Consider the following 25,497-nt stretch of genomic DNA (forward strand, 5'->3'; position numbering starts at 1 on the left):
GCCTGGGAATAGGCTCAGCTCAGCTCATCAAATCAAAATCCACTTGTGAGAAGGCGCATGGTTGTAGGCTGTAGCCAGTAGATCCGCTTTTGCTCATCCCAGGCCGTGACTGCCAGAGCATGCTAACATTAACATTGGGATCCTCCCCGTTCTTCTCAACCGACCAAACCCCCTTTCTCTCCGCTCCCTATTAATTCCCTTCTTCACTTGCTCACTCTACTCCTCTTTCTCCTTATCTCCCACCCTCTTCTCCCATGGCTAACCCTCGTGTCTTCTTTGACATCTCCGTCGGCGGATCCCCCGCTGGTCGCATCGTCATGGAACTCTACGCCGACACTACCCCCCGCACCGCTGAGAACTTTCGTGCCCTTTGCACCGGCGAGAAGGGCACCGGTCGCAGCGGCAAGTCCCTCCATTACAAGGGCTCCATTTTCCACCGCGTCATCCCCGGCTTCATGTGTCAGGGAGGCGATTTCACCGCTTGCAACGGCACCGGTGGCGAGTCCATCTATGGATCCAAGTTCGAAGATGAGAATTTCATCAAGAAGCACACCGGTCCCGGAGTTCTATCCATGGCCAATGCCGGCCCCGGCACCAATGGATCGCAGTTCTTCATTTGTACGGCCAAGACGGATTGGCTCGATGGCAAGCATGTGGTGTTTGGGCAGGTCGTGGAGGGCATGGAGGTGGTCAAGGCGATCGAGACCGTTGGATCTTCCTCCGGCAAAACCTCCAAGCCCGTCGTCATTGCCGACTGCGGTCAGATCTCTTAAGCCTCACACTGCCATCCCTCCGTCTTCTCCATTCAAGATCAAATAAATCTCTCCATTCTAGATTAGGGTTTAGGATTGTGAGGCAAAGGTAAGTGGCCGGCGCTTCCTGCTTCGTAGTTGGTGGTTAACGCAGCGAATCATAAGACTAGAATATTTAATTATTGTCATTGATCATCATTAATGTTTTAGGCATCAGCATCAGAGATGGTTTGGGTTCATGCTAATGTTTAATGAACGTTGGCTCGTTAGTTACCTTCATTCTGAGGTGAATTGCTATTCCTACTTCGGATACCTTGCAGCGTGCATGGAGACGTCAAGGCAGAGCCATTAGAAATAAAATGAAACAGACCAGCAGCTTCGTCTAGTTTTATCGCAAAATTAAATTAGGACGTCTATGTCTATATATATATGTGTGTGTGTGTGTGTGTGTATGGGCTGCCATCTTCCCCTCAAATCAAATGGGCGCATACGTAGGTTTTAGCTAGTCAGATGGAAAACAAAATGTGAAAGCATGTAATTAATAAATATTCTCATACTTGGAAATTATCTGATCCAGCCATGAGTATAGGCCTTTTTAAATGCACGCTTGAGCGGCCATTGCTTTGTTGGATGGTTAAGCTGAACCCTTATGCCCTTCTAACAATACAGCGGCATATACCAACAAATGTATATATGATTATTCCGAATACTTTGGCCTTTTATCAGTTGTTTAAGAGCATGGGAACTCAATTGCAGAGACTCGCTATGGGGATTTTTGACTATAAAGGGATATTTAAATGGAAGCCAAATTATAATTTTAAAAATAATTTTATGATATATAAAGTATGTATGTAAGAAGAGTTTTATTTCGACTTACATAAAAATACTTTTAAAAAGTATTTTAGAAAAAAAGGAAACTCTCCCTTAAGTGGCTCTTACGGATGTGTGTTAGTTCACGCGCAGCACATTATTATGCTATTTATTGTTTTATTCGATAATTTGATTTAATTCTTTTGACGGAACACAACACTGAAAAAAAAAAGCAACATGCAGTTTGAAATGTTAAATAATTATTACTGCATGTGTGCGTATTAGCTGCACCGTGCATACAAAATATTCAGGAGCTATTCTTGTTAAACAACGTGCACAATATATATGTGTGTGTGTGGCGGAATTATTTTAAAAATGTCATTTGCTCTGCAACGTCACTAGTTATACACTCGAGGAGGCATACCTAGATAGGTTCTAGTATACTGTAAGATCTTCAAATTAAAACTCGTTGACACGAGAATCGTTATTTACAATTATAATGTAGGAGTCAGTATGTGTGTGTGTGTGAAAACAAGTCATTCATGAGTCATGAGTATAATAATCTAACTTTCTGTAAATTATATACATAACATTAATTTTTTCCCAACTATATAGCATTAATTGTGAGATGTAAACTCTGATACGTTTAAATTTAATTTATTTAAAGAAAAGAAAACTAATCCTGATAACACGTATATTATTTTGGTTCATATGAGTTTTTCTTTGGCCAAAGTTCATAGGAGAGAGATATATATTATTTTGCAATAATTAGAATTATTTTTTTAAAAAAGTGTCATATTAACTACTACTGCTATTTTGTGCTGTCAATGATCAGGCCAGAAATTTATCGCTCAACCACGTCCACGTCTTTCAGAAGGTTTAATTTCCGCGTCATAATGTCTATTTCATCCGCGTATTTTTTTTTTTTGGGCCAACGTTCATCCACGTATTATCTATTATATGCATGTGCTGAATTCTATATTACAGCGTATATATATAGGAACTAACCCAGTGATTAAACAAGAACAAAAAATTCTCATAACAGGTTGACTTAGCTTGGGGGATTAAATATTAGCTTTCCCGGGGGCCATCATATTGAGGATGAACAAAGTAAGTACCCGAGCTGCGTAGAGCTTGAACAAGTGTGCATGTTTACGTATTACATTCGTGAAACGTATTATTCAATCGGCACTCGACCGCGATCGTCTCATTCCATTATTGATTATTTTTTATGAGAAACAATTTGTCAGATCATATTAATAAAAAAGCTAGTTAACAATAAATATATCAAAATAAATGTACTTATTGAATATATTTGAAATCAACGTATACTTTCAAATAAGGCTTTGCAAATCTTCAGGCCCAACTTAGTCGTTTTTCATTAAAAAAGCGTCTGTTTGATTTTATACAAAAATCTATTTGGTATGAGAAAAATGAAAAGAAGAGAAAGAAAAATTTGTTATTAGTTCAATCTAAAAATTTATAGAATTTTCATTAAAAGATTTTAATTATATTTGTTCTTGTTCTTTTATCTTACATTTTTTTAATTAAAATTTTATAATCACACTTTTAATGTTTTTTTTAAGTCCAACCCATTAAAACTTCCCTTTCTTTCCCTCTCCCCGTACCAAAGATAAGCTTAGTCAACTAAAATTGTAAAAATGATCCACTATACACTTTCTTAAAACCAAACTATTTTTTTGTAATACAAAAAACAAACTATTGTTTTACCTACAAAACAAAAGTAATTATCCTCTGAATAATTCTCCGTTTGACATTAAAAAAAAAAAGAAAAGAACTGAGCGCGGAAGAAAAACGTGGTAAATGAGTAAAAAGTGGACACAGAAAATCCAAGGCATAGGTTGGTAGGACTTGGTTTCGGCTGCGCTTTCACGTTTTTCTCTTTCATACGCAGTCCCTGACGGAGAAGGAAGCTCAGAGTCGTCGGTTGGCACATTTCTCTTTCATTCGAGTCAATACCCCTGCCACGAAATTTCCTCTCCTTCCCATTTGCGCGTTCCTTTTTAATTTGTTTCCCTTCTATTTCTTTTTCTTTTTGCCTTCTTTATTTGCCCACAAATGCATTCTTATGAATGTCATCTATCCACCCATCCCCCCAGTCAAACCCGAAAATCGTACTATTCTCCTTTTTTTTTAGCTGGTCAATTCCTGTGTTCCTATTCTTTCTCACTCAAGATCTTTGTTTTCTGTTCTTCTACTCTGGCTTTGGTATTCGACCTGGATACTCTCCGTAATTAGGTATATTCCAAACCTTCGTGGACACTTGTGATAACTGAATTCTTCAATCCTAGTAGGTAGGGTTTTCTTTGGCGGCTCATCAGGATTCTCTGGGGAGAAAAGGAAGAAGCATTAGATGCCATTATTTGAACCCAGCCCGGCAAAACCGAACGTTTTGCATTTAGATACAGTTAATTAATTTATAATATTATTTCAGTTCTGCTTTTCCATTTTCCTGGAGCCATAGCTCTCGCTACAAAATTTCCACCCTCTTGTCAATTAGTATATATACTGAATTTGTGCAGGCATTGGATTTTCATCGGCTCAGATACAGCATAATGGGAGCTGTTTGCTCGGCGGGGACTGTTGAGAGAAACGAAGAATTTGGAAGGAAGAATTTCGGGTTCTCCGGAAAGCTAAAGAAGGAAAAGAGTTTTACTAATTGGGAAGGGGATTCCTCTCCGGCTTCCAGCAAGAAAGATCATGGAAAAAGGCAAAAGAAGAGAGACTCTGATGAGCTCCAGTTGTCGTTTTCCAGTGAACTGAAGTCGTCGACTCCAACTCGAGCAGGGGCATGGAGGGTACGTTTCACTTAGTGGTCATCATGAGCGGTCTGTGACATGTAGTTACGAAATGCTTATCATCACTGCTAGTCAATGTTTTTTCTGGAGTTTGGAAAAATCTAATAATGTTTAACTATGTGACTGGCTTAATTTGGATTATTACGGTTAGAAAATTTGTGCACTTAATTGTTTTTTCCAATCTAGTTTATTAATTTATTTCACTTGTTGGGGTGTAATCTTATCCAATACAAACCATCCTTCCATCCTGTGGATAGGTGATTGAATTTGGGAGCTGATTGAATACCCCGGAAATAATTCATTTACATCTATGCTTTGGTGGCTTACTGAATTTGTATTACTCTTACCCGATTCCAGCAACAGTCTGCTTATTTCAGATCCTTACCCTATTCCAGCAACAGTCTGTTTATTTCTCAGACTCGGGAAGTGGTGGCTAACTGAATTTATCAAATTACGGAGAGAGATAATTTGATTTTTTTCTCGTCTTTCGATTTTTTGCCTTCTTTAAGAAATAAGTTCCTGTGGTGGTCCATCGGATTATTTAGACGAACGCCCAGCCTTCATATATCATTTTTTAAACTTCTTAATGAATGAAGCTTCTTCATTTGATAGGTCACCCAGAGAGGCTCCTTCTTGGGAAAAGCGGGCGAGAGGGCAGTAGAAGTTCTTGACTCACTTGGAAGTAGCATGCCAAAATTGAACACCAGTACCGGTTTTTCCTCTGGCATTGCTTCTAGAGGAAATAAAATATCTATATTGGCGTTTGAAGTAGCTAACACAATAACCAAAGGATCAATTTTGTTCCAATCACTTTCAGAAGAGAACATTCAGACCCTCAAAAAGGAGGTTTTACAATCTGAAGGGTTGCAACACCTAGTTTCAACTGATATGAAGGAGTTACTAAGTCTTGCTGAAGCTGACAAAAGGTTATTCCTTGTTCAGAGAATAGCATTTTTCCCGTAGGGGCTTAATTTGCTTATAGGCCTTATGTGCAATTTTGTTCTCCCTTCCGTGTTCTATTTCTCTGATTTTTTTTTTTTTTTTTGGGGGGCAATTCGTAGGGAAGAATTTAATGTCTTCTCGCGGGAAGTAGCTAGATTTGGGGATGCATGTAAGGACCCCCAGTGGCACAACCTAGATCGATATTTCTCAAGGTGAGATTACTTTTATATGACAACTTACGACAATTATTTGCTCACTTGCTTTGATTTAATTCTTAAATGACTTCAATTATATCAGATTAGAATTGGATGCCTTCGGTGACAAGCAACCTAGGGCAGAGGCAGAAAAGACAATGCAGGAGTTGACCACTCTAGCTCAGTATACTGCTGTAAGCTCATTTTAGTCTTAAATAAAGCTTCACGTGACCTTTTATCTCCTTGGAGAACTGATTGAGCACCCCCAATTTTGTAATTTTGGTTTCCTACATTTATGCTGTGCAATGTTGTTTCTCAGATGTTTTGAGATTATATATCTGCAATTAATAAGATGCAGCTGTAATTATGTTTCTTGAAGAATTTGGCCATTTGATTCTTTTATGCTTTTGCTAATCAACTAGTAGTTCCTATTTGAAAGAACTAACTCCCTCCATTCTCGATAGGAATTATATCATGAATTAAATGCTTTTGACCGGTTTGAACAAGATTATCAGCAAAAGATTAAGGAAATGGAGTCCCTAAATCTTCCTCTGAAAGGTCAGAAACAGCAATATTGTTTGCTCAATTTGTTTCCTTGATTTTCTATATCTTTGCCAATGATGATTTTAGATTTAATCATGCTTTTGGATTATGACTTTCTATTCATGTTTAACATTAAGTTGACAAAATTTGCCGTGACCATGCTATCTTGAAATCAAGAAATGGTTTCAGATAATCACTGCTGTTTGTTAATCTTAAAAAAATATACTATCCCTGTGGACCCAAAAAAACTAATGTTGTAGGGGAGAATAATTTATATAACACTGCTGATTGAGGGTCACCTTCTATGTAATTGCAGGGGAGAGCCTCACAATTTTTCAGAGTGAGCTGAAGCATCAAAAAAAGATTGTAAGAAGCTTGAAAAACAAGTCTCTGTGGTCTCAAAATTTGGAGGGGGTATATTTTAAATCATATATAAATTTTGGGAATCTGTAGGAAATAATATTTCCTAATTTTAATTCTATTGTTTCTTGAATAAAGTAATTCCTGGCATTTCCCTGCCTTAATGAAATATTCATGGATATTTTATATCTGTTTTAGAATTGAAATTTTTATTAGTATTTCGCTTTATTAGGTTTATTGTCTTATTCTATTGGGTTTTCTGTTCTCAGATAGTTGAAAAGCTCGTTGATATTGTGATCTATATGCATCAAGCAATTTCTGAGTCACTTGGAAATTATGGTATCAGATCACATCTCATATGCATCTCCATTTATAATGTGAAATTAACAACATTTCCCATCTCCCTGTACGGAAGGGTCTAGTAATCTAGTTTAGATTAAACCATGCAGTTCGAACTTGCTTTATTAATTAACTCATCCTCTTGGCATGGCAAGATTCTCCGTAAAGAGAACTCATGTATATTTGGCCATATAAAATGCTTTTCATGCTATTTAGAATAAAGCAACATTTTCCTGTGTGAGCTTGCATGAAGTGAGGGACACCATCTGTGCATTCGCTGGAGGAAACTCCTTGGTAGGAAAAAAAATAAACTTGCTACCTCCTAATTCTGCAATATTTCTTCCTGGAGGCTCACAATGGAATGTCTTTATGACCTCTCATTTTTTTACTAGAGCCATGTTTACACTGCGTAATGCTCTTTGCTAAATATCTTCTGTGGTCCGACATAAATAACCCATGCTCTGTTCCTGTCCATGCAAACTTGTATGAAAATTCTGTTTCCATCAATCCATTAACTACCATCTACATCTCGTTAGCAGATCAAGAGAGTCTACAGATTAATCTTTCGAAGATAGGTTCATCTTGTTATCATACTCTGAAATTTTCCTTGAAAATGTGAATTTATGGCAGGTATATCTGTTGCAGTTGTCAATAATGGTAAGGGCCCTCAAAGACTAGGCGATGCTGGCCTTGCGCTGCACTATGCTAATATTACCAGTCAGATAAATATGATTGTAAGTTTTGGATGGAGGAAAATATGTACTTTTACTGTGTAGTGTGATGCTAATATAGTTGGTAGAAATCTTAATCAAAAAGTTGATTTCTATTAGGCATCTCGTCCGATGTTTGTTCAGCCTAATATGAGGGACACATTATATCACGCGTTACCCAATAATATCAAGGCTTCTCTTCCATCCCGCTTGCAAATTATTGATACCAAGAAGGAGGTATGTCCTCCCTAAGTTTGATTAATTTGTTTCTCTGTCTTACATGCTTCATTGTGGATTCCTCCTTTCCTGGTTGGAATATGCTAAATGGCTATTACCCGTAGGTCTCCATTACTCAGGTCAAAGCTGAAATTGACAAAACTCTTCAATGGCTTGTTCCACTTGCCACAAATACGACCAAGTAAGACATGGAAGATTGTTGTTTTAAAAAATCCACTTTTTTAATTGTTTACTTTGGGGTCCTACGCTTGGTCTAATTTATTTGGTGAGAAACAATTGAATGTTCTGGCAATTGATATTTTATTGGATTGGTATCGGTTCAGAGCACATCAAGGTTTTGGATGGGTTGGCGAATGGGCGAATAAAAGGTTGGTTATGAGTCCTTGACCTATGAATGTAAGATTGTGTGGACAATGAAATTGAGATTATTGCGTTATTGTGTACAGTAGTGACTTTGGAGATGATCCAGCCAGAGAAAGCAACATAATCCGCCTCCTGACGCTTCACTATGCGGATAAACAGAAGATAGATGTTCACCTTCTTGAATTATTAACCCTGTTGCACCAGTTGATGAGCATTGGAAGATATAGACACGATGCCATGAAGCCAATGGCCAGTCGATCTCCTTCGAAGGGGCTTGATTTTCAGTCAAAAATACAGCACTGGATATCTATAGAAGGTAGTAGGAAAACGGTGGGAATAAAACTATCTGAAGAGGATAGGAGTTTGCTGGAGGAGGTGATGGCGAGGAAGAGGACTCCAGGAGTTAGCAGAAGTGAGGATTTAGCGTTTGCCAAGAAAAAAGAAGGTTTGGGCAGAGATTGGCGCTCCAGCAGGAGTGTTGGAAGCTCGCCCAATAACGAGTTGGATGCCAGACCGCGCTGGGACCATGAGAGCCCCACCCGTTTGGATATTTTGGATGGTTTAAAATATTGAAGGCTTTCCTCTTCACCTCTTTTGTAGTCCGCTTTCTTCCAGCCTTTAACGAAATTCTTTCTAGCTAATATTGTTTATTTCTGTATATATCTTTATAGAGGTATTTATCAATGTCCACAAATTTTTTTCCCGGAGAACAGTTGATTTGTTGATACTGAAGTTATACATGATTCCCCCCCCCCTAAATATGCTAGTTCTCAATATGATATATGATTTTTTTTTTATTTATTAGTTGATACTTCCTTTAATCTTAAATGTGAAAGCCAATTTGAGTGTTGGTTTTAATCTTAAATATAATATTTTAATTCACTTTCTTTTTTAAATTTATAGTTTTTCTCTTAAATTATATCTATTAGTTGCGTGTATAAAAAGAGAGTTTCTATTAACAGCTAAGATAATGATGAAAAAATATATTTTAAAAAACCATTACGTATTTATTACAAATAACTAATTTAATTAATTTTTTAATATATATAAATTAAATTAGTTGTTTTGCTAGAGAGCACTGTATTAGGGAAAGATAAAACAGGTTCTTTGATTAAGAAAAATTAACTGGATTGAATGGAAACTTGAAATTCAAATTCCAAAGAGGTTGGAACATTCTCTCTTTTCAAAGACTGGTTGTCCTTCTCTTTCACAGACACAGCAGCTTTTGCCCGCTTGGAAATGGTTAAATAAATTTTGAACGAGTCAAATGGAAGTCTGACTCAAACGGAGAACCCTCCTAGTTTCTGGCTGTGCAGGCGAGATATGCTACTTGTGACTGTGGACCAACATTCTTATAATGCTGGTTCGTTTATCATGGATTTCTTGTTAGTCTTTTAGAGAGAAGTATCAAACGGAAGTTGTCACGTCCTAGTGAAAATATACGCTGCAAAACTAGTTGCCGATCGAGATGAGATGACATGTTTCTCGTATGATTAAAACCGAAAAGTTGCTTGTTTGATGAAATCTGTCATTATGAATATTTCTCTCGTGATGTATAGAATCACTCTCTCTGATGGTTTCAAGCATGAGTCTCCTTTAATGAGTCCTTGTGCGTTTCCGCGCATCCCTTCATTCCAAAACCTAAAAAGTTGCTTTCGTTTTGCCGACGTTCAGATTAAGACAGCTGATGCAGAAAATCATCAGTAATATTATCTCTAGTTTTTAATATAAGAGTTCGTTTAATTTTTATTTTGATCATAAATATAAGATCCTAATATATTTTGTCTCTCATATTTATCTTTTTTTTTTTCAAAACAATCCTTGTAATAATAGTAGTTCTAACCAATATATTTAATTAGTAAGGATATTTTAGAAAATACAATACTTATTACAGAGAACTAACTTAATTAGTTTGTTTAATTTACTCAAATTAGTCAACTAATTTTAATATTAAGGATCAGAGGTAGTGTTCATTTGTTTACGCAGAAATTTAATTGAGAGATATTTATTTATTTACGAAGAATCCGACTGAAAAATACGATCCTACAAAAGACAAAATTGAGAAACCTGTGAGAGATCAAAAAGGAGTCCTGTGTAAAAGACAAAAGGACCTCCGAAAAAATTATGGGAATCCAGTGAGAAACTTTAGGCCGATTCAAAGACGTAAGGACCAATTGGTTGTGAAGATTGGAAGCAATAAAATACAATCATTTGGGTAACAACTTGAGATTGGTCTTCCCTTTGCACCATGTTCAACCATGGCTCAATACCTGACCAAAACCTGTTGTGGATAGTAACGAATTCGTCATTCTGTGCATCGTGTGAATGGGATAATGATGTCGGAGAGAGGTTCAATTACTTATTAGGGGAAGCTTTCGTGCTCGCTTGGAGTACGAGGCTGCTGTTCTTGGATTTCATGAACGAGCTAGTCAGTTCCCAAATTCCCTCGTAAGCCGAAACTACTGTTCTTTTTCTTATTAAATAGAGTGGCTCTTTCCTTTTGAACATAACTTCAAACAATGCCAATGAATTATCCACCAGGATTACAGAACTCAAGAATAATACTAACTCCGCACACTATTAGGACGGCGAATAAGATATTTTGAAGTCACTTTCTTATTAATCAGGGCAGCTGTTCATCTTTGTGTAATTCAATTGTGCCTTACGACATCAAGGTAGAGTGCTCTCTCTCTCTCGGGCCCCTTTTGTTCAATGATATTTATTTCACGATACATGGTTTACCTCCCTCTTATGCTGCTTATGAAGATATTTCCTGATTCTTAGTTTCAAACCTATTGAAACTGACGTTTAAGTTAATTACATCTACGAGCATGCTCTGTTTCAAACACACTGATTTCCTATTTATTCAGGAAATTAAAGATGCTTAATTTAAAGATGGCGCGCATAACTCTTTATTTTTCTTAGCGTATGAGTGGGAAGGAAAAGAGCTGCAAATCCATTGGAAACCATGGCTTGGAAGAGGATTGACCCATAATGGTGGGTTTTGGTAACCACCACCCTTGCTGGCTGGTGTTAATTGCAGGGGGATATATTCTTTATGCTCGTAGCACCACAGAAATTAAATAGGGATCTCCTGTTCTTCACATCCGATTTTCGCAAACATGAATTAAAACTGATGCAAACGATTGCGTGCACGCATGTAAGTATGAAAGATTCACCACCAATTACGCGGCTTAAAAAGGGGGAATATAGTGGCAAGACAAGGAGCGGGGGGGTTTGAAGAGTCGATAAATTAAAGGCTGACAGCATCAAGCGAAAGGAGAGCGACAGGATTGAGAAACACAGAAATATGCACCCATTCACTTGCCCAATCCAATCCCTACAAGAAAGATATTTTAATCAGCTATTAATCCCCATATTTGACTCGCCTACTTTTCAACGCCTGTGAGTTCGGATAATGTTTGAAATTAAATATGCAGAAGCAGTTGGTCCAACGAATTTCGCAACCAGACTTGTTTGCAGGGAGTGGAAGTTAATTTGGATTGTGAGGTTTGGCGGACGGGACCCCACGGATGAAGGAACCGGCTGCGCAGTAAAACGGAGCATGCCGGGATCCACTGGTCAGGAGAGGAGTGCATAAAATAAATAGAACGTGTGCGAATTGAAAAGCTTGCCAATTTAGACCCAATCACCCAATTGCTTCTTAATTAATTACCAGATTCAGCCATATGGGCTCCATGCTTCCCCTGTTCCCCTCAATCACAATATTATTAATTACTAGTAGTACTCTTTTTTGCAATACTCCTGAATCATATCCATACAATGCAGTGCTATATTGGGCAATTTTTCTGAGTAAAGAAAATTAATCGGAGTTGATTTAAATGAAAGTACGAATTAGCGCGGTGAGGGAATGCAGTGCCCAGTGAGGCAACAAAAGGGGGGATTTGGAAGGTTGGGAAAAGAGTTGCGAACCTGGAAGCCCTGGTAACTTATATTAAGGATCGTGAGGTTTTTGGAGTCCGGTGCAAAGCCCTTTCCAATTTACTTCCATTATTGGTTCCATGGAAACGACCGTTGCCTGTCCTGTGCCTTCCATGTACATGTAAACTCTCATCATTGGAGCTGTGGTTCTCCTGTGCCTCCGAGTGCGAGCAGTTGTCAATTTCATTCTTTTATGTTTTACTCGTTGCCATACTGATCCATACAAATGAATGAGCTCACATATCTAGAAGACCATACGGTATTTTAGATTAAAAAAAAAATCTCTTTATTTCTAACTGCGCAACTGCCCCTCCGATAGGCTACGGTTCCTTTTCATCTTTTATTGCCAGCGTTCCTTTTTCTCCTGCATTTTAGCGCATCAGGAGAGAGGATATGGATTTTATCACACTTATATTTTCAGGTGAATAATAGGGGGCCTTCAACCCGTTTCTTGCTAACTCAAGACAATACGTGGGTAAGAAATCCCCACCCAGATATTATAGAAGAATTTTATCGCACTTATTATTAGTCACTTGTTCAATTAGACCCGACAGTTTTTTAAAAAGACCGAACATTATTTTAAGCAAAAACAAAAGCCACAATAAGAGAAGACCGTTACTCGACCCAGCTAGCGCCTGGCAGGCTTCAACCGTACACGTCCAGACTCATTTAGGTTTAGAATGGGCCCACCAACTGTTCTAACAATTCCCAGCCACCTTAATCGTTCTCTTCATCTCAGCTCTCAGAGTCAGAAGAGACAAGTAAAATAACAAATAGTAAAAGAGGTCTTCGTTAAATATCCATATCCATTCTCATCAAATGCGGTCACTGTACAGTTTTGGCAAAAAAATTAAAAATTAGCAAAGGGATCCACACTCGTCTATAAATACGCCTTCCAACTCAGTCAGTTGCTCTGCCTTGTAATAAACAAACCCCTACTTTACGTATTTTCTTCTTCTTTCATTCTTCTTAATTTTCTCACTGGCCACTGCCCGTCGCCTCCGTGGATTTGTGGATGGACCGCCTTACGTTATTGTTTTCATTTTTATTAACACTTCATATATCGGCATCAGGTAATCGAGCTTCAACTCCGAAGAATCATGATGCGAGATCAAATTATAGTCATAGCTGTGCTGGCCCGAGTTCTAAAATTGTCGGGGTCTAATGTATTCGTGGTATGCTTACTTGCAGGAGTAATTTCAACTACATTCACAATAGTTAACAAATGCGACTACACGGTGTGGCCAGGCATTCTATCCAACGCTGGAGTTACGCCTCTTTCAATCACCGGTTTCGTTCTGCAGACGGGAGAGTCTAAGACGATCTCTGCACCAACCTCTTGGGGAGGCCGCTTCTGGGGTCGGACTCTCTGCTCCCAGGACACGAGCGGCAAGTTCTCGTGCGTAACCGGGGATTGCGGCTCGGGCATGCTGGAGTGCGCCGGCAATGGGGCCGCACCGCCGGCCACGCTGGCAGAATTCACTCTGAACGGTTATGGCGGCCTGGATTTCTTCGACGTCAGCCTGGTAGACGGTTACAACGTGCCTATGCTGGTGGTCCCTCAAGGGGGTTCGGGCGACAACTGCTCCAGCACGGGCTGCGTGGGGGATCTGAATGGCGCGTGTCCGTCAGAGCTCAAGGTTGCGAGCGTGGATGGGAAAGAAGGGGTGGCGTGCAGGAGCGCTTGCGAGGCATTTGGCTCCCCCCAGTACTGCTGCAGCGGGGCGTATGCGACGCCAGATACCTGCAGGCCATCCGCCTATTCGGAGATATTCAAAAGCGCCTGCCCACGCGCCTATAGCTACGCGTATGACGATAAGACGAGTACATTTACGTGCGCCTCCGCAGATTATACCATAACTTTTTGTCCGACACCTAACACCAGGTTTGATTTTATTAGGACGGCTGATTTTTGATGTGGTTTGTTGGGGGGGGGGGGGGAGGGTCAAAACAAATCATAACGGGGGTCGTTGTTTTGCAGTCAGAAAGCATTGGAAGGAGGGGAAGACGCGAAGAGCACACCCGCATCACCAAGGAACAGCACGATTGTGTATGAAGGAGCTGCTGGTCAGAGCGAAATATCAGGGGGGACCCACTTGTCGAAATTCGGGCCTATTGCTCGCGTGGCAATGACCGTTTGGCTTTTCAGCCTCCTCCTCCTACTGCACTGACTTCCACGTCTTCCATGACCCTCCCCAGTTGTCGGGCCCAGCGCTGGCCCGCAGCTGACGAGGACGTGACACATCCGTTCCCACCCTCCGACTCTCATTGGCCCGACAACGTGAAGGCGGACTTCGGTGGCGGCAGTTGGCCAGTTGAAAAAGAACGACAAAAGAAAGTAGGCGATGTAGGCAGAGAGGCTAATGAACCGGTTTTTTTTTTTTTCCCTCCCTATTATATGGTTTAGAATTATTTTGGATTGGGGACGATGGGATTCCTTTATAGTAGTTTATAACAGTGTAGGAGGACCTTAGTACTACTTGAATAATTATAATTTACGAACGGAATGGACTCGCATTTCAGTCCATCAGTGCTACCAGTTTACACTCTTGTTTTGGGGTTATATTTTTACTTTTTGGGCAATCAAAAAGAAAGTATTGGAGATGCAGAGGGGATAATATAAAATAAATGCGCCCTCGTGCCAAAGGAGGGGAAAAAATGATGCGAGTGTTAGCACGTGGCATGTAGTATGAACGTTGTGGCGGGATGCGAAGAGCGAAGGTGAGCAATCAACAAAAGCCGCCACATATATATGCATGACATGACAGTCGACACCAAACCAGGCAGCATTCACTTCACCCGCCTTCAATATTAATGCATAATATAATTTGGCCGCCTTTGCAATAGTGAAGCTGCCTCCGCCGCCCCCTCCAAGTCAGATGCTCATGCTTCACAGTTTGAGATAATTAAGGGGGAAAAAAGTCATCTGCGATTATAATTGGCTGAGGAATCAATTCCACCCATTATTTTTTGTCATTTTAATGCAATCCTACCCATTACTAAACATATACATAGACTTAATATTGCACTAAAATAAAAAGATCATTGGTGAAATTACATCCCTAAAAAGATTGAGGTATTAAATGCATATGAGAGATAAGATTAAAGATAAAACTACATCTTTTACCCGTTAATGATTTCTGCTGTGAATATCCTAATTCTATGTTTTACCTGACCGAATAAATGCAGGGTTAATTAGTTTGGTATGAAAAAATAAAATAAAAACTCTGTCAAAGACTAATTAGCCCCTCTTGATCTCTCGCAGATCTACGAAAACGTTTTCGTGTTTGAGTGAACAACGAGAAAAGAAACAGCGGTCAGTTTAACCGGAAATCTTTTGGCACGTGTGTGTTTACTGTTTACCCACTCTTCTGCATAGATGTCTAAAATCCAAATGCATCATGGGCCCCTCATGCGGAGTATTAAAGTGGATCTGTTATGATTTGTAGCTGGGCCTGGGAGCTGGCACAATGCATAAGGGGAGCCCACTAACCAAAGAAATGGCAAAACTGTCAGAAGTGGGATTTGAACCCACGCCCTCTCACGAGGACCAGAACTTGAGTCTGGCGCCTTAGACCACTCGGCCATCCTGACTGGACGTTCCTCTGGGCAAACTCTAACTTCGAATGTTCCACGCAAGCGCGGCCGGCCGCGTTTGATTGAAACCACGTCCTTTCGTTATGAGACCAAACAGAATAAAAAAACTGCCGCGGCTGGGAAGAGCTGGTTTTAGACCGGGGTCTTCCATTTGTAGGATTAAGTTTTATGGTAGAATCTCGCATGAATATATGAGCTTCTTTGGATTTCATACCCATCAAAGTGAAGCCATGAGATGCGCCTGATTGATTGAACATGGATATTTTCTGTTTGGGACACAGTTGGGAATGTGATTCCGTATAGGAAAAAATTCTTTTACTAAACAGATATTTAATAAGAAAAATGAGAGAGATTCTGACTTCTCGTTGTATCCTTGTTAGGCAAAGTAACTCGGAATATAACCAACGTAGATTCCATGTTGAAAATGTGAGACGCACTGTCCCGTGTTTGATAAATCTACTCCTACAATTATAATAATCTTAATCAGCATGGAAGCTGTATATGCGAATCAGAGAAAAATAAAAAATGAAAAAGAGGAGAGCAGGATTTTTGAAGAAAAATTGCTTTTGCTTGCGCTAATTAAGTTATATAACTGGTTAACAAAAAAAAAAATTAAGTTATGCAACTCACAATCATAGTAACATTCAAAGTAAAGTTTCCGTCATGTCAATGTTGACTGCGCATGCCTGGGCTTGGTATGGAGTTTGAAGATACCCAGTTTTCGTTGGCGATATTCATTTGATTCTGTTGTTTTAGCGCTCTCACTCACTCAGAGCAAATGAAGGTGTGCCCCAAAAGTCATTATGACCCCTAATATGATGATGAAACTCATGGCATGCCTCGCTTCAGTGGTCTTCCCATCACCCACGCATCATTAAGACTGGCTTGGTACAATGGAATCTAAGAATTCTTTTTGCATTAAGAAAAGAAGAAAGCCAGGTCAGAAATGCAAGGGCGCGAGACTTGAAATGGAAACCCAATGGGAACATGCCAGAGGAAGTAGATCCGCCCAAGTTTGCTTTAGAATGAAGCGCCCGCCCCCTGTTGTGTTGCCGTTGGGCAGTTGGTGAGCCTGCCTCCACGTTTATACATCACTCATTCGCTCGCATTTTCATCGTTTCGTCTTACCCGACCTCTCTTTACGACCTCATCCTCTTTCTCCTTCCACTCTTTCTATTCTCCTCCCCTTCTTTCCACCTCTCTTCTGCAGCTCTAACTGTCACGTCCGCCATATAAAATTGTAATAAACCTGCTACATATCATCACTCATTACCCTCCTCCTCCATATATTCTTATTACATTATTTCTCACCCTCGCCTCCTACTCCATCTCAGTCTTTCAATGCACTTCTTCTTTCTTCCTCGTTACTCCCTGTGCATTCATCTCATTTCTCTTCTGCTTCTGAGGGGTCCGTCGTAATTCTGCTTCATCATTATATCTTGCGATTTGCATAACACGATTCCTACTCTGTTAGCTAGTTTTTATATTTGGCTGTTCGCGTTTGATTCATCGGATATATATATATATATAGGTGCATCGGCTGCTACCTTCACTGTCACCAACAAGTGTGACTACACTGTGTGGCCTGGCATTCTGGCCAATGCAGGCACCTCCGCGCTGAGCACCACCGGATTTGAGCTTCAACCGGGTGGATCTCGGAGTTTCCAGGTCCCGCCCAGCTGGTCTGGAAGGCTCTGGGGCCGAACCGACTGTACTTTCGACCCGAACAGCGGGCAGGGTAGCTGCGTCACCGGGGACTGTGGCTCCAACCAGGTCGAGTGCAATGGGGCCGGAGCAGCCCCACCCGCAACACTGGCGGAGTTCACCATCGGGTCGGGTAGCCAAGACTATTACGACGTCAGCCTCGTGGACGGCTACAACTTGCCTGTGCAGATTGATGCGGCTGGAGGTTCGGGGTCCTGCGCCTCCACAGGTTGCGTGACGGATCTGAATCGGCGGTGCCCGAATGAGTTGCGGGTCGGGGAGCATGCGGCTTGCAAGAGTGCCTGTGAGGCATTTCGGAGTCCCGAGTACTGCTGCAGCGGCGCGTATGCTTCACCCGCCACTTGTAAGCCGTCGGTTTATTCCCAGATATTCAAATCGGCATGTCCCAAATCATACAGCTATGCCTACGACGATTCCACGAGCACATTTACGTGCAGTGGTGCGGATTACACAATCACATTCTGCCCTGCCACCGCAAGGTACCCGATTCTATTCCTTTTTATGATTTCGTCATTAAAATATTCTAGCTACGTGAATTCGTAAAGTGGTCCGATGTGTTCGTCCAATTATTTTTTTGGTGGACCTAATTATTTATTTTATTAATTTAATCTAATGAACTTTCATTGGAGTTTTATTGTTCGCTCTGTTATGGTCTTTCTCCCCTAGGCGTACTTTATGTGTGGCACAAGTTAATGCCTGAATCATATTTGCGTGGCAGACACATAAAGATATCGCCGATGCCAATCTGCTCTGCATGGAAATAAATATACAATGCAATATCTCAGTTATAATCCCATTGTGTGATTGATGTTTTCAATTTCAATCATTTCTTAATTTCTTGTTAATTTTCTCATTTGAAAATTAATTTTTACGTTCATTATAAATGTATATACAAATGCAGTCAGAAATCGGCAAGAGATTCAGCTCCAGAAAATGGGAGTGGGGAAGTGCCAACGGGGAGCGACAGTGCATGGCTTCCAGACTTTTTCATTTCACTTTCGCCAAATTCAGTGTCCTGCTCATCCGCCTCAATTGTCACTCTCATTTTACTCATCTTCCAAACGATGCAGTATTTGAGGCTTGAGGAATTATGTTAAAGCCCAGCTTTCCATGCAATTCATTCTTTGTTGCTTCATTACTTTTGAGGAAGTTGCAATCTCATGCCCCTGGTGTGCGTGCGTGCGTGCGTCTGTATATGTAAGGAGTTTTTACCGTAGGCAAGAGAGACTATTGGCTTTTCTGGATTTAGAATTCGAGTAATATGGTGAGTACAAGTAAGTCGAAATGGCCGTCCCACCCAACTTCGCCGGAATGTGAAGGTTGGTACCTGTGCAACTTGGGAAGTGTAAATCATGCGGGGGTCTGCGTCAAAGTCACAAGGTTGACTTCATTCCCGTTCCAACTGCACCAGATGATCCAATGCCTAGTTTCTCTCGTCCTTGACAGCAGACTTTGAAAGCCATTTGCTCATCAACTCTCGTCTAAATCCACTATTTGAGCAGCGTGGACTTTGTTTTAGGCTCAACGGCTTCATTTTAAACAGGCCCACAAAATATTAAGGGAGGCAAGCCCCTCGGGCCTCGTCATGGTAGGCGCCCGCGTAGGGGATATAACCCTCGGTTGAAATATATAAACAACTTTTTAATTATGACTTATATAATACAAGATAGATAAATAAACAAAAATTTACTTAAATCAACCAATACAAACAAATATATAAATATGTGCAATGGAATGACACAATTATCCATATTGAATGAGATACCTGTATAAATATATGAATATGCTCAAATGAATATACTATATCTTAAGCTTTACTTTATAATTTAAGTAGATTAAAAATAATTAAATTATTTATTTATAAAATATTTTTTAAATTAGTTGCATTAATACTATCTCTTTTAAAAATAATTTAAAAAATAATAAATGTGAAAAACAAAATAAATTAAACCCAACTCTCCTTTTAAGGGCTCTTCTTATTGTCATTGCCCATGACAATGCGCCCCCAGGAGGCGGCCTACTTTCCATTTCTCTCCCCGACGGCTCTTCCCCATCAACCCGGAAAATGATGGCTTTTCAAATATTAATTCCCTGATCATGAAAAATTAAAAAGCCAAAAAAAGGAAAAAGAAAGGAGCCACATTTGCAGTAGATAGAAGACAAAATCTCAATTCCTGGTATAGTAGACTAAACGCCAGAGCAAATTTCCATGGATTACATTAGTATGATCACAGTAAGCTACAGGCTACAGCCATAGCATTCCTTCTCTAACTTCGTAGGCATCGAAGTTAAACGCAGAAGCCTAAAAAGCTTTTTCCTCGAGAGGCTAAATCCTAAATATAACCAAGAAAATGGAAATACAAAATCCTTTCAAATCTACAACTCGTCCTTAACATCAGCATTATCGTTGGTAGCCTCAGCTTCAACCTTCGGAGTAGACGCATCTTCTTTTACTTCGCTATCGGCCTCAACTTCTTCAGCGTCATCTTCCTCTTCAACTCCAGCTTCAGGGCTGATGTTCAAGCTCGACTTGACTGAGCTATAAACACGGGAAGCAAAATCCTTGGGGTCATCTAGCAAGAAGCCACTTTCAAAGAGTGCAGTCTGGTACATCAGCTTTGCCGTTTGCTTCACACTCTCATCCTGTGAAGGCAAGCCAATTGTGTCAGCAACCACTTCGTGCAAATCCAGACGATTTAATTCTCAAGATGTATAAACACATGGCGAGCCAGGCTTCTTAATAAATGATCAACAATGAAAAAGACAAATAACCAAGAATCCTATTAAGAAACGATGTAAAGAATTTTAGAAGCATCAACGAAGGAACATGTACTTGAACTTAACACCTTAATGCCACAATGATGAAGCAGCAGTATACACCCCACCACCACCCAAAACAACACCAAACACAACAAACCAAACCACAAATAAAATGCTGACATCTCTTCACACACAAAGTAAAAGCAAACAGGAAATATTCTATTCCGAAATGTACCTCGGCGTTATTCACTACTCTCTCCCGGAGTTCCTTGATAATAGGGTGTCTAGGATTGATCTCAAGAACCCTCTTTCCCCGCATGTATGCCTGCTTGCTAGCATCTGACAAAGTCTGAGATTGCATGATCTTCTCCATGTTAGCACTCCAACCGTATTTTGATGTCACTACCACACAAGGTGTGTTGTCCAATCGGCTGGAAATCTTCACATCATCAACCTTCTCACTGGAAAGGGCATTCTTCCACCACTTGGTAAGATCCTTGAAAGATTCCTTCAGCTCCTTATCTTTTGAATCCTTCCCAATCTTCAAACCCTCCTTGGACACATTCTGAAACTTCTTGTCTTCGTAATCCATCAAGTATTGCATCAAGTATTCATCAACTGGATCTGTGAAGAAAATAACCTGTAGTCGTTTTGGGGGAAATTAGAAGAGATAGCATCGGCTTGTTCACCAACCCAACAGAGATCAAAGAGTTGACGGGATCAAGTATATCATCAAAATAACATAACATCAACAGAAACAGATTTTTAATTGCACCTCATAATTTTTCTTCTTTAGCCGCTCAAGGAATGGAGATTTTTCCAATTGTTCTTTGCTAGTTCCAGTTAGGTAAAAGATATCTTTCTGCCCAGGTTTCATTCTAGAGATGTACTGATCTAGAGAAGTCAGTTTACCATCGGACTTTGTGCTGTAAATAGTCCAAGTATAACTTACGATGTCAGGTCATGAAAGAGAAGAAACAATATCTAGTATTGAAAGAGGCACGCTGCAACGGAATTTAATTCCAGTGAGGAAAGTTACCTCTCAAACCTAAGAAGTTTTGCCAAACGATTTCTGTTGGTAGCATCCTCAATAATACCAAGTTTAATGGACTTTCCAAACTCATTCCAGAACTTAGCATATTGACCTCTTTTATCATCATTGTCAGGGGACTTCTCGTCTGCATCAAAATTCAGAATTAATGATACTGAAGTTAATGAAACCATTCATCATCAGTGTGCCACTTTAGATCATTAGAGAAAGATATCTAACCAACTGCCGAATTTTTTTCTCCTTCAAGAAGCCCATTAGGCTCAGAAGTACTCATTCGGTTCCTAACATAGGAACTAATTAACTAATTTGAATAGATTAAGAATATTAGTTAAATTAGTTAATATGACATTTCTTTCTAAAAAACTCTTAAGTATCTTCATTAATTCCCCCCTTCCTTTCCTACTTGATATTGATCATTGTCAAGGGAATATCGATAAAGATAATTTGAAAAAAAAAAAATCAATAAATATTCAATAAGTCTTATATATAAGATCAATATTAACTGTTAGGTCATATGTTAAAGATCAAAAGAGTAATATTTATTACTTATCACACGATACCTTTCTTGTCTTCATTGGCTGACTCATCAGGATCCTCATCAGCAATCCTACGGATCATATCAAGGGCTTTCCTGATGAGTTTCTTCTTAATTGTCTTTAGACTACTGTGTTGTTGAAGCATCTCTCGTGACACATTAAGTGGCAATGTGTCCGAATCAACAAGACCCTACTCCCAATGTCAAAACATACAAGAATTACCCAAAATCGTAAAAAATTATGATCCTCACGATATATCACAAAAGAAATGGGGAAAAGCAGTAAGCACCTTCAAAAAGTTCAGGTATTTAGGCAACAGCTCATCAAATTCATCTGAAATAAATACTCGTCTAACATACAACTTCAAGTTGGATTTGTTTGCATTATAATAACTCTCATATAGATCCTGAGGAGCCTTAGGTGGCACAAACAGGACCGCCTTGAACTCAACATCACCTTCAGCAGTAAAGTGACTCCAAGCTAAAGGTTTTTCATCACTGAAATCCTGCAAAATGCAAAAATTCACATGAATATAAGCAGATGTCACTGCCAGGGGAAAAAATTGCCCATATAAAATCTAAAGGCTCCCATAATTAATGAAGAGGCAAGTATGCATGTATGCACCTTAGCCAAAGAGTGGTAGAATTGATTGTACTCCTCATCTGTAACATCCTTAGGACTCCGCAGCCATATGGCTTTGACATCATTCAAGAGTTCCCACTCATAAGTAGTTTCCTTGACCTTCTTTGTCTTGCGCTTTTCTTCTTCATCTTCACTTTTCTCAGCATCTTCAACTTCACTTTCTTCCTCAGAAGAGCTGCTTTCAGCTGAAAATGGAGAAATATAGGATAAGAAATAAGCATAAATTGTGCAACTACAAATAACATCTTAATGGATGTTCGCTAAACAGTTTCTTGATGTGTCGAGTGTAACATAGACAAGTTACCAACCAAGTCCATAACTTACACGTTGATTCATCTTCATCACTAGACTCAGCCTCATCAGCGGGAACCTCAGTCTCAGTTTCCTTGCTTGCCCAAATATAGATAGGGAAGTTGATAAATTCAGAGTACTTCTTAACCAATTCCTACAGGGGAAAAAGAACCAAAACAATTTAAGCCAGTTACTCTAAGAAACCTTAAATATCAATAGGTGAAAAATGCAGGTAACTATGCCTAGATTAAAATTGTGATATATGATATACTGCTACGAAAAAGTGAAATAGGACGGATAAGAAAGTGCAAGCATAAAATGGAAACTGCTAGTTATGACGACCATAAAAATTGAGGAAGGAACCATCTGAAAGTTTGGAAGATAAAGAAATAATGAACTGGAAGTTTGCAGCAGATGGAGCACTTGAGATGTCCAGGTCAAAAGAAGAACATATATATTGAGAAGAAGCTAGAGAATGAAACAAATTTAGCACCTCTATTTACGATTTTCAACTAAGGGCAGAGCATTAAGGTATGTATTATCACCTAGCTGTAAATGCACAACAGTTATTTCTATTTAAGTTAAAAACTAGCAGGGTATTCTTGTTCACGGAAAACTTAAAAACATCATGATGTGCTGGCTTAATAAAAATTCAGCAATCTAATATATACATACTTTCAACTTGTACTCCTCTAAGTACTCCCCAGCCTCATCTCTGAGATGTAACCTAATCTCAGTCCCACGTCCTAGAGGTTCATTCCACGTATCTTCCGATATAGCAAATGCTCCATCAGCTTTTGATTCCCATACATACCTGAAAGACAAATAGTTATCTTATCACAATGGGGATGAGGCACAGGAATACAAAATATCCTTGAAAACGATGATCTAATAATGAACAGAAGGTCAGAAGGCTTACTGCTTATCATCATTATGTTTGCTAATGACTTCAACATAGTCAGCAACGAGATACACAGAGTAGAAACCAACCCCAAACTGCCCAATAAGATTGAGATCTCCACTTGTCTGAACTTTTTCAACGAACGCTGCATGGATAAATGGTTCCAATTAACATCTTTCATGGCTTATTATGAATGACAAGTCATAATGCATCAACTACAAAATATATACCTGAAGTTCCAGATTTCGCTATTGTCCCCAAATTCTTTACTAAATCTTCCTTTGTCATACCTATACCTCTGTCCCGAATGGAAAGGATTTTCTTTTCCTTGTCTAACTTTATCTGCATTTCATCAATCATAACGCTTTTAGGCCCAAAAAAAAAAGCACACAGTATGCTGACTAAAACATTTGAATGCCACGATCAACAATCCATTGTAAAAAATATATATATTTTCCATCATTATATAGCTAAAAGTGTAAACTATAATTCCAATTTCTGTGATCAGATGTTCCTTTCTTAACAGAGTCATTCAGCATAACTAACCTGAATTTCTAGCTTGGCATTATCACCTTCGCCCAAAATCTCTTTATCGGTGAGGGAGAGGAACCTAATCTTGTCCAACGCCTAGCATAGGGAAAGTAAATTTCATTAACATTGAGCAATAAAATAATTAACACAAGGTTTTTACTTTCTACCAAGGAAACAAAAAGGAAACCAGCTTACATCAGAAGCATTGGAGATCAGCTCCCTGAGGAAAATGTCCTTGTTGCTGTATAGGGAGTTGATAATAATATCCATGAGCCGAGACACTTCGGCCTGGAACTCAAACTTCTCGGCGTCGCTTCGCAGCGATCTCTTGGATATCGACTCCGCCTCCCTTCAATCACATTCCAACAAATTTCAGAAACAAATAAACAAAACATGAGTAGCTTATTACTCGCAACAGGCTCAGTCCGTTCAGAAACCTCTTGGCCACATCTGAGTCGGTGGAAAGACCATTTGGAACAGCACCAATCTTCTCCTCAACCTTCGGGGGATCTACAAGCTCTTCCGAATTACCATCGGCATTTGCCTGAAACTTCCGACCTATCCAACCACAGATGAATAATTAAACTACAGTTTCAAGCTTGAAGAAGATCAGATATAGGTCTGTGATAAGAAATGAAGTAGCTTGTAAAAGCAATGCACAATTCGTTTGTTTTTTTGGCCAAAAAAAAAAAACAACGCACAACTCGCAATAGAAGGGGAAAAACAATAGGCATCGGAGTAATGTAAGCGTGGCGCACCTTGATCTGCAAACAGAAAGAGGAAACAGAGTAGAAGGAGAGCGGAAGGAACAGTCCACTTCCTCATGGCAGAGAAACGAAGCTTCTAGTATCTTTCTCCACTGAACTGAAAAATGATCCGTTTCGATCCACAGCTGATTTATACATATAAGCATGCATCCATATATATATAACACACTTAACCATAGGAAATGCTTGGGACCGTGATTGCCACGGGAACTTCCGTCTGAGGATGTATGGGGTTCCGATTGGTTGAATTTTGCCAGCATGGATGATCGAACGGATACGATTGCCTTGTGAAGACGTGGCCTTATTTTATTGGTTTGTTCTGTTTCATTTTACGTGGCAAAGACTTGGAGCTCGGTATTGTAGACGGTCCCACCAGACGACCCAGCTAATTTTGACAGGTAAACGGCCTGGCCCACCGAGCTAGGCTTGTTTTCCTTGCTCTGCTTAAAACCAAAGTCTTCGCTTAAAACAGAACGTGGCACATTATTATTGGTCTCACATTCTCTTTTTGACGTGTAAAAACCATGCCAAGTCTTCGGGCCCGAATAGCACGAACCCCATGGAAAACTAAGAGTACTTTTGGAAAAATTAGGACAAGTGAAAAAAAAATAAAGTATTTTCAAAAATTGTAAAAATTTAAAACCAGAAATGAGTATAAAAATATGTTATCATTTATTTTCTAAAT

General features: G+C 39.6%; 5 protein-coding genes and 1 non-coding gene across 8 annotated transcripts; 4 read left to right on the forward strand and 2 right to left on the reverse strand.

Moving 5' to 3' along the window:
- The first annotated feature begins 235 nt into the window (after positions 1-235).
- On the forward strand, positions 236-866 carry LOC114723653 (peptidyl-prolyl cis-trans isomerase-like). Its single transcript, XM_028909871.1, has one exon. It carries the CDS (start codon positions 255-257, stop codon positions 771-773), a length of 519 nt encoding a protein of 172 aa, XP_028765704.1. The 5' UTR covers positions 236-254; the 3' UTR covers positions 774-866.
- A 3,253-nt stretch (positions 867-4,119) lies between these two features.
- Positions 4,120-8,745, forward strand: LOC114724284 (uncharacterized). Of its 3 annotated transcripts, none has more exons than XM_028910605.1 (12): positions 4,120-4,381; positions 4,994-5,307; positions 5,443-5,535; positions 5,621-5,711; positions 5,982-6,075; positions 6,377-6,474; positions 6,690-6,759; positions 7,390-7,493; positions 7,590-7,706; positions 7,811-7,887; positions 8,030-8,074; positions 8,153-8,745. In XM_028910605.1, the coding sequence occupies exons 1-12, from the start codon at positions 4,139-4,141 to the stop codon at positions 8,640-8,642; spliced, it is 1,836 nt and encodes a 611-aa protein (XP_028766438.1). In that variant the 5' UTR covers positions 4,120-4,138; the 3' UTR covers positions 8,643-8,745. The 3 variants fall into 3 exon arrangements, with proteins under 3 accessions (XP_028766438.1, XP_028766447.1, XP_028766456.1); XM_028910614.1 differs by having other exon boundaries at positions 8,156-8,745; XM_028910623.1 differs by having other exon boundaries at positions 6,377-6,426.
- Positions 8,746-13,009: 4,264 nt separating this feature from the next.
- Positions 13,010-14,562, forward strand: LOC114724300 (thaumatin-like protein 1b). The gene is made up of 3 exons (XM_028910634.1): positions 13,010-13,084; positions 13,203-13,896; positions 13,993-14,562. Exons 1-3 carry the CDS (start codon positions 13,027-13,029, stop codon positions 14,180-14,182), a joined length of 942 nt encoding a protein of 313 aa, XP_028766467.1. The 5' UTR covers positions 13,010-13,026; the 3' UTR covers positions 14,183-14,562.
- Positions 14,563-15,521: 959 nt separating this feature from the next.
- TRNAL-CAA (transfer RNA leucine (anticodon CAA)) lies at positions 15,522-15,605 on the reverse strand. Its single transcript has one exon. It is a non-coding gene; the product is annotated as a tRNA-Leu (tRNA).
- An 896-nt stretch (positions 15,606-16,501) lies between these two features.
- On the forward strand, positions 16,502-18,430 carry LOC114723398 (thaumatin-like protein 1). The gene is made up of 3 exons (XM_028909595.1): positions 16,502-16,670; positions 17,083-17,812; positions 18,235-18,430. The coding sequence occupies exons 1-3, from the start codon at positions 16,502-16,504 to the stop codon at positions 18,428-18,430; spliced, it is 1,095 nt and encodes a 364-aa protein (XP_028765428.1).
- Positions 18,431-19,475: 1,045 nt separating this feature from the next.
- On the reverse strand, positions 19,476-24,931 carry LOC114724141 (endoplasmin homolog). The gene is made up of 15 exons (XM_028910449.1): positions 24,804-24,931; positions 24,483-24,603; positions 24,241-24,394; positions 24,061-24,141; positions 23,745-23,856; positions 23,533-23,659; positions 23,289-23,427; positions 22,647-22,767; positions 22,305-22,507; positions 21,970-22,185; positions 21,705-21,870; positions 21,133-21,271; positions 20,869-21,019; positions 20,329-20,733; positions 19,476-19,976 (listed from the first exon to the last, which is right to left on the reverse strand). Exons 1-15 carry the CDS (start codon positions 24,868-24,870, stop codon positions 19,710-19,712), a joined length of 2,469 nt encoding a protein of 822 aa, XP_028766282.1. The 5' UTR covers positions 24,871-24,931; the 3' UTR covers positions 19,476-19,709.
- Between the last annotated feature and the right edge of the window lie 566 nt (positions 24,932-25,497).

This window comes from Neltuma alba, unplaced genomic scaffold (genome assembly GCF_004799145.2).
Source record: "Neltuma alba isolate B1F8T4 unplaced genomic scaffold, ASM479914v2 tig00002374_pilon, whole genome shotgun sequence".
Taxonomy (NCBI): Eukaryota; Viridiplantae; Streptophyta; class Magnoliopsida; order Fabales; family Fabaceae; genus Neltuma; species Neltuma alba.

Excerpts from the sequence above, each read along its gene's own strand:
- LOC114723653 (XM_028909871.1), top strand. The coding sequence starts at position 255 with ATGGCTAACCCTCGTGTCTTCTTTGACATCTCCGTCGGCGGATCCCCC.
- LOC114724284 (XM_028910605.1), top strand. The coding sequence starts at position 4,139 with ATGGGAGCTGTTTGCTCGGCGGGGACTGTTGAGAGAAACGAAGAATTT. Across the intron at positions 4,382-4,993 it reads CTCGAGCAGGGGCATGGAGG|GTCACCCAGAGAGGCTCCTT; the intron begins GTACGTTTCACT and ends TTCATTTGATAG. Across the intron at positions 7,707-7,810 it reads TTATTGATACCAAGAAGGAG|GTCTCCATTACTCAGGTCAA; the intron begins GTATGTCCTCCC and ends TATTACCCGTAG.
- LOC114724300 (XM_028910634.1), top strand. The coding sequence starts at position 13,027 with ATGGACCGCCTTACGTTATTGTTTTCATTTTTATTAACACTTCATATA. Across the intron at positions 13,085-13,202 it reads ACTTCATATATCGGCATCAG|GAGTAATTTCAACTACATTC; the intron begins GTAATCGAGCTT and ends GCTTACTTGCAG. Across the intron at positions 13,897-13,992 it reads TGTCCGACACCTAACACCAG|TCAGAAAGCATTGGAAGGAG; the intron begins GTTTGATTTTAT and ends GTTGTTTTGCAG.
- LOC114723398 (XM_028909595.1), top strand. The coding sequence starts at position 16,502 with ATGGAATCTAAGAATTCTTTTTGCATTAAGAAAAGAAGAAAGCCAGGT. Across the intron at positions 16,671-17,082 it reads TGTTGTGTTGCCGTTGGGCA|CTAGTTTTTATATTTGGCTG; the intron begins GTTGGTGAGCCT and ends CTACTCTGTTAG. Across the intron at positions 17,813-18,234 it reads TTCTGCCCTGCCACCGCAAG|TCAGAAATCGGCAAGAGATT; the intron begins GTACCCGATTCT and ends ATACAAATGCAG.
- LOC114724141 (XM_028910449.1), bottom strand. The coding sequence starts at position 24,870 with ATGAGGAAGTGGACTGTTCCTTCCGCTCTCCTTCTACTCTGTTTCCTC. Across the intron at positions 23,428-23,532 it reads AAACATAATGATGATAAGCA|GTATGTATGGGAATCAAAAG; the intron begins GTAAGCCTTCTG and ends TTTGTCTTTCAG. Across the intron at positions 21,871-21,969 it reads AATACCTGAACTTTTTGAAG|GGTCTTGTTGATTCGGACAC; the intron begins GTGCTTACTGCT and ends CATTGGGAGTAG.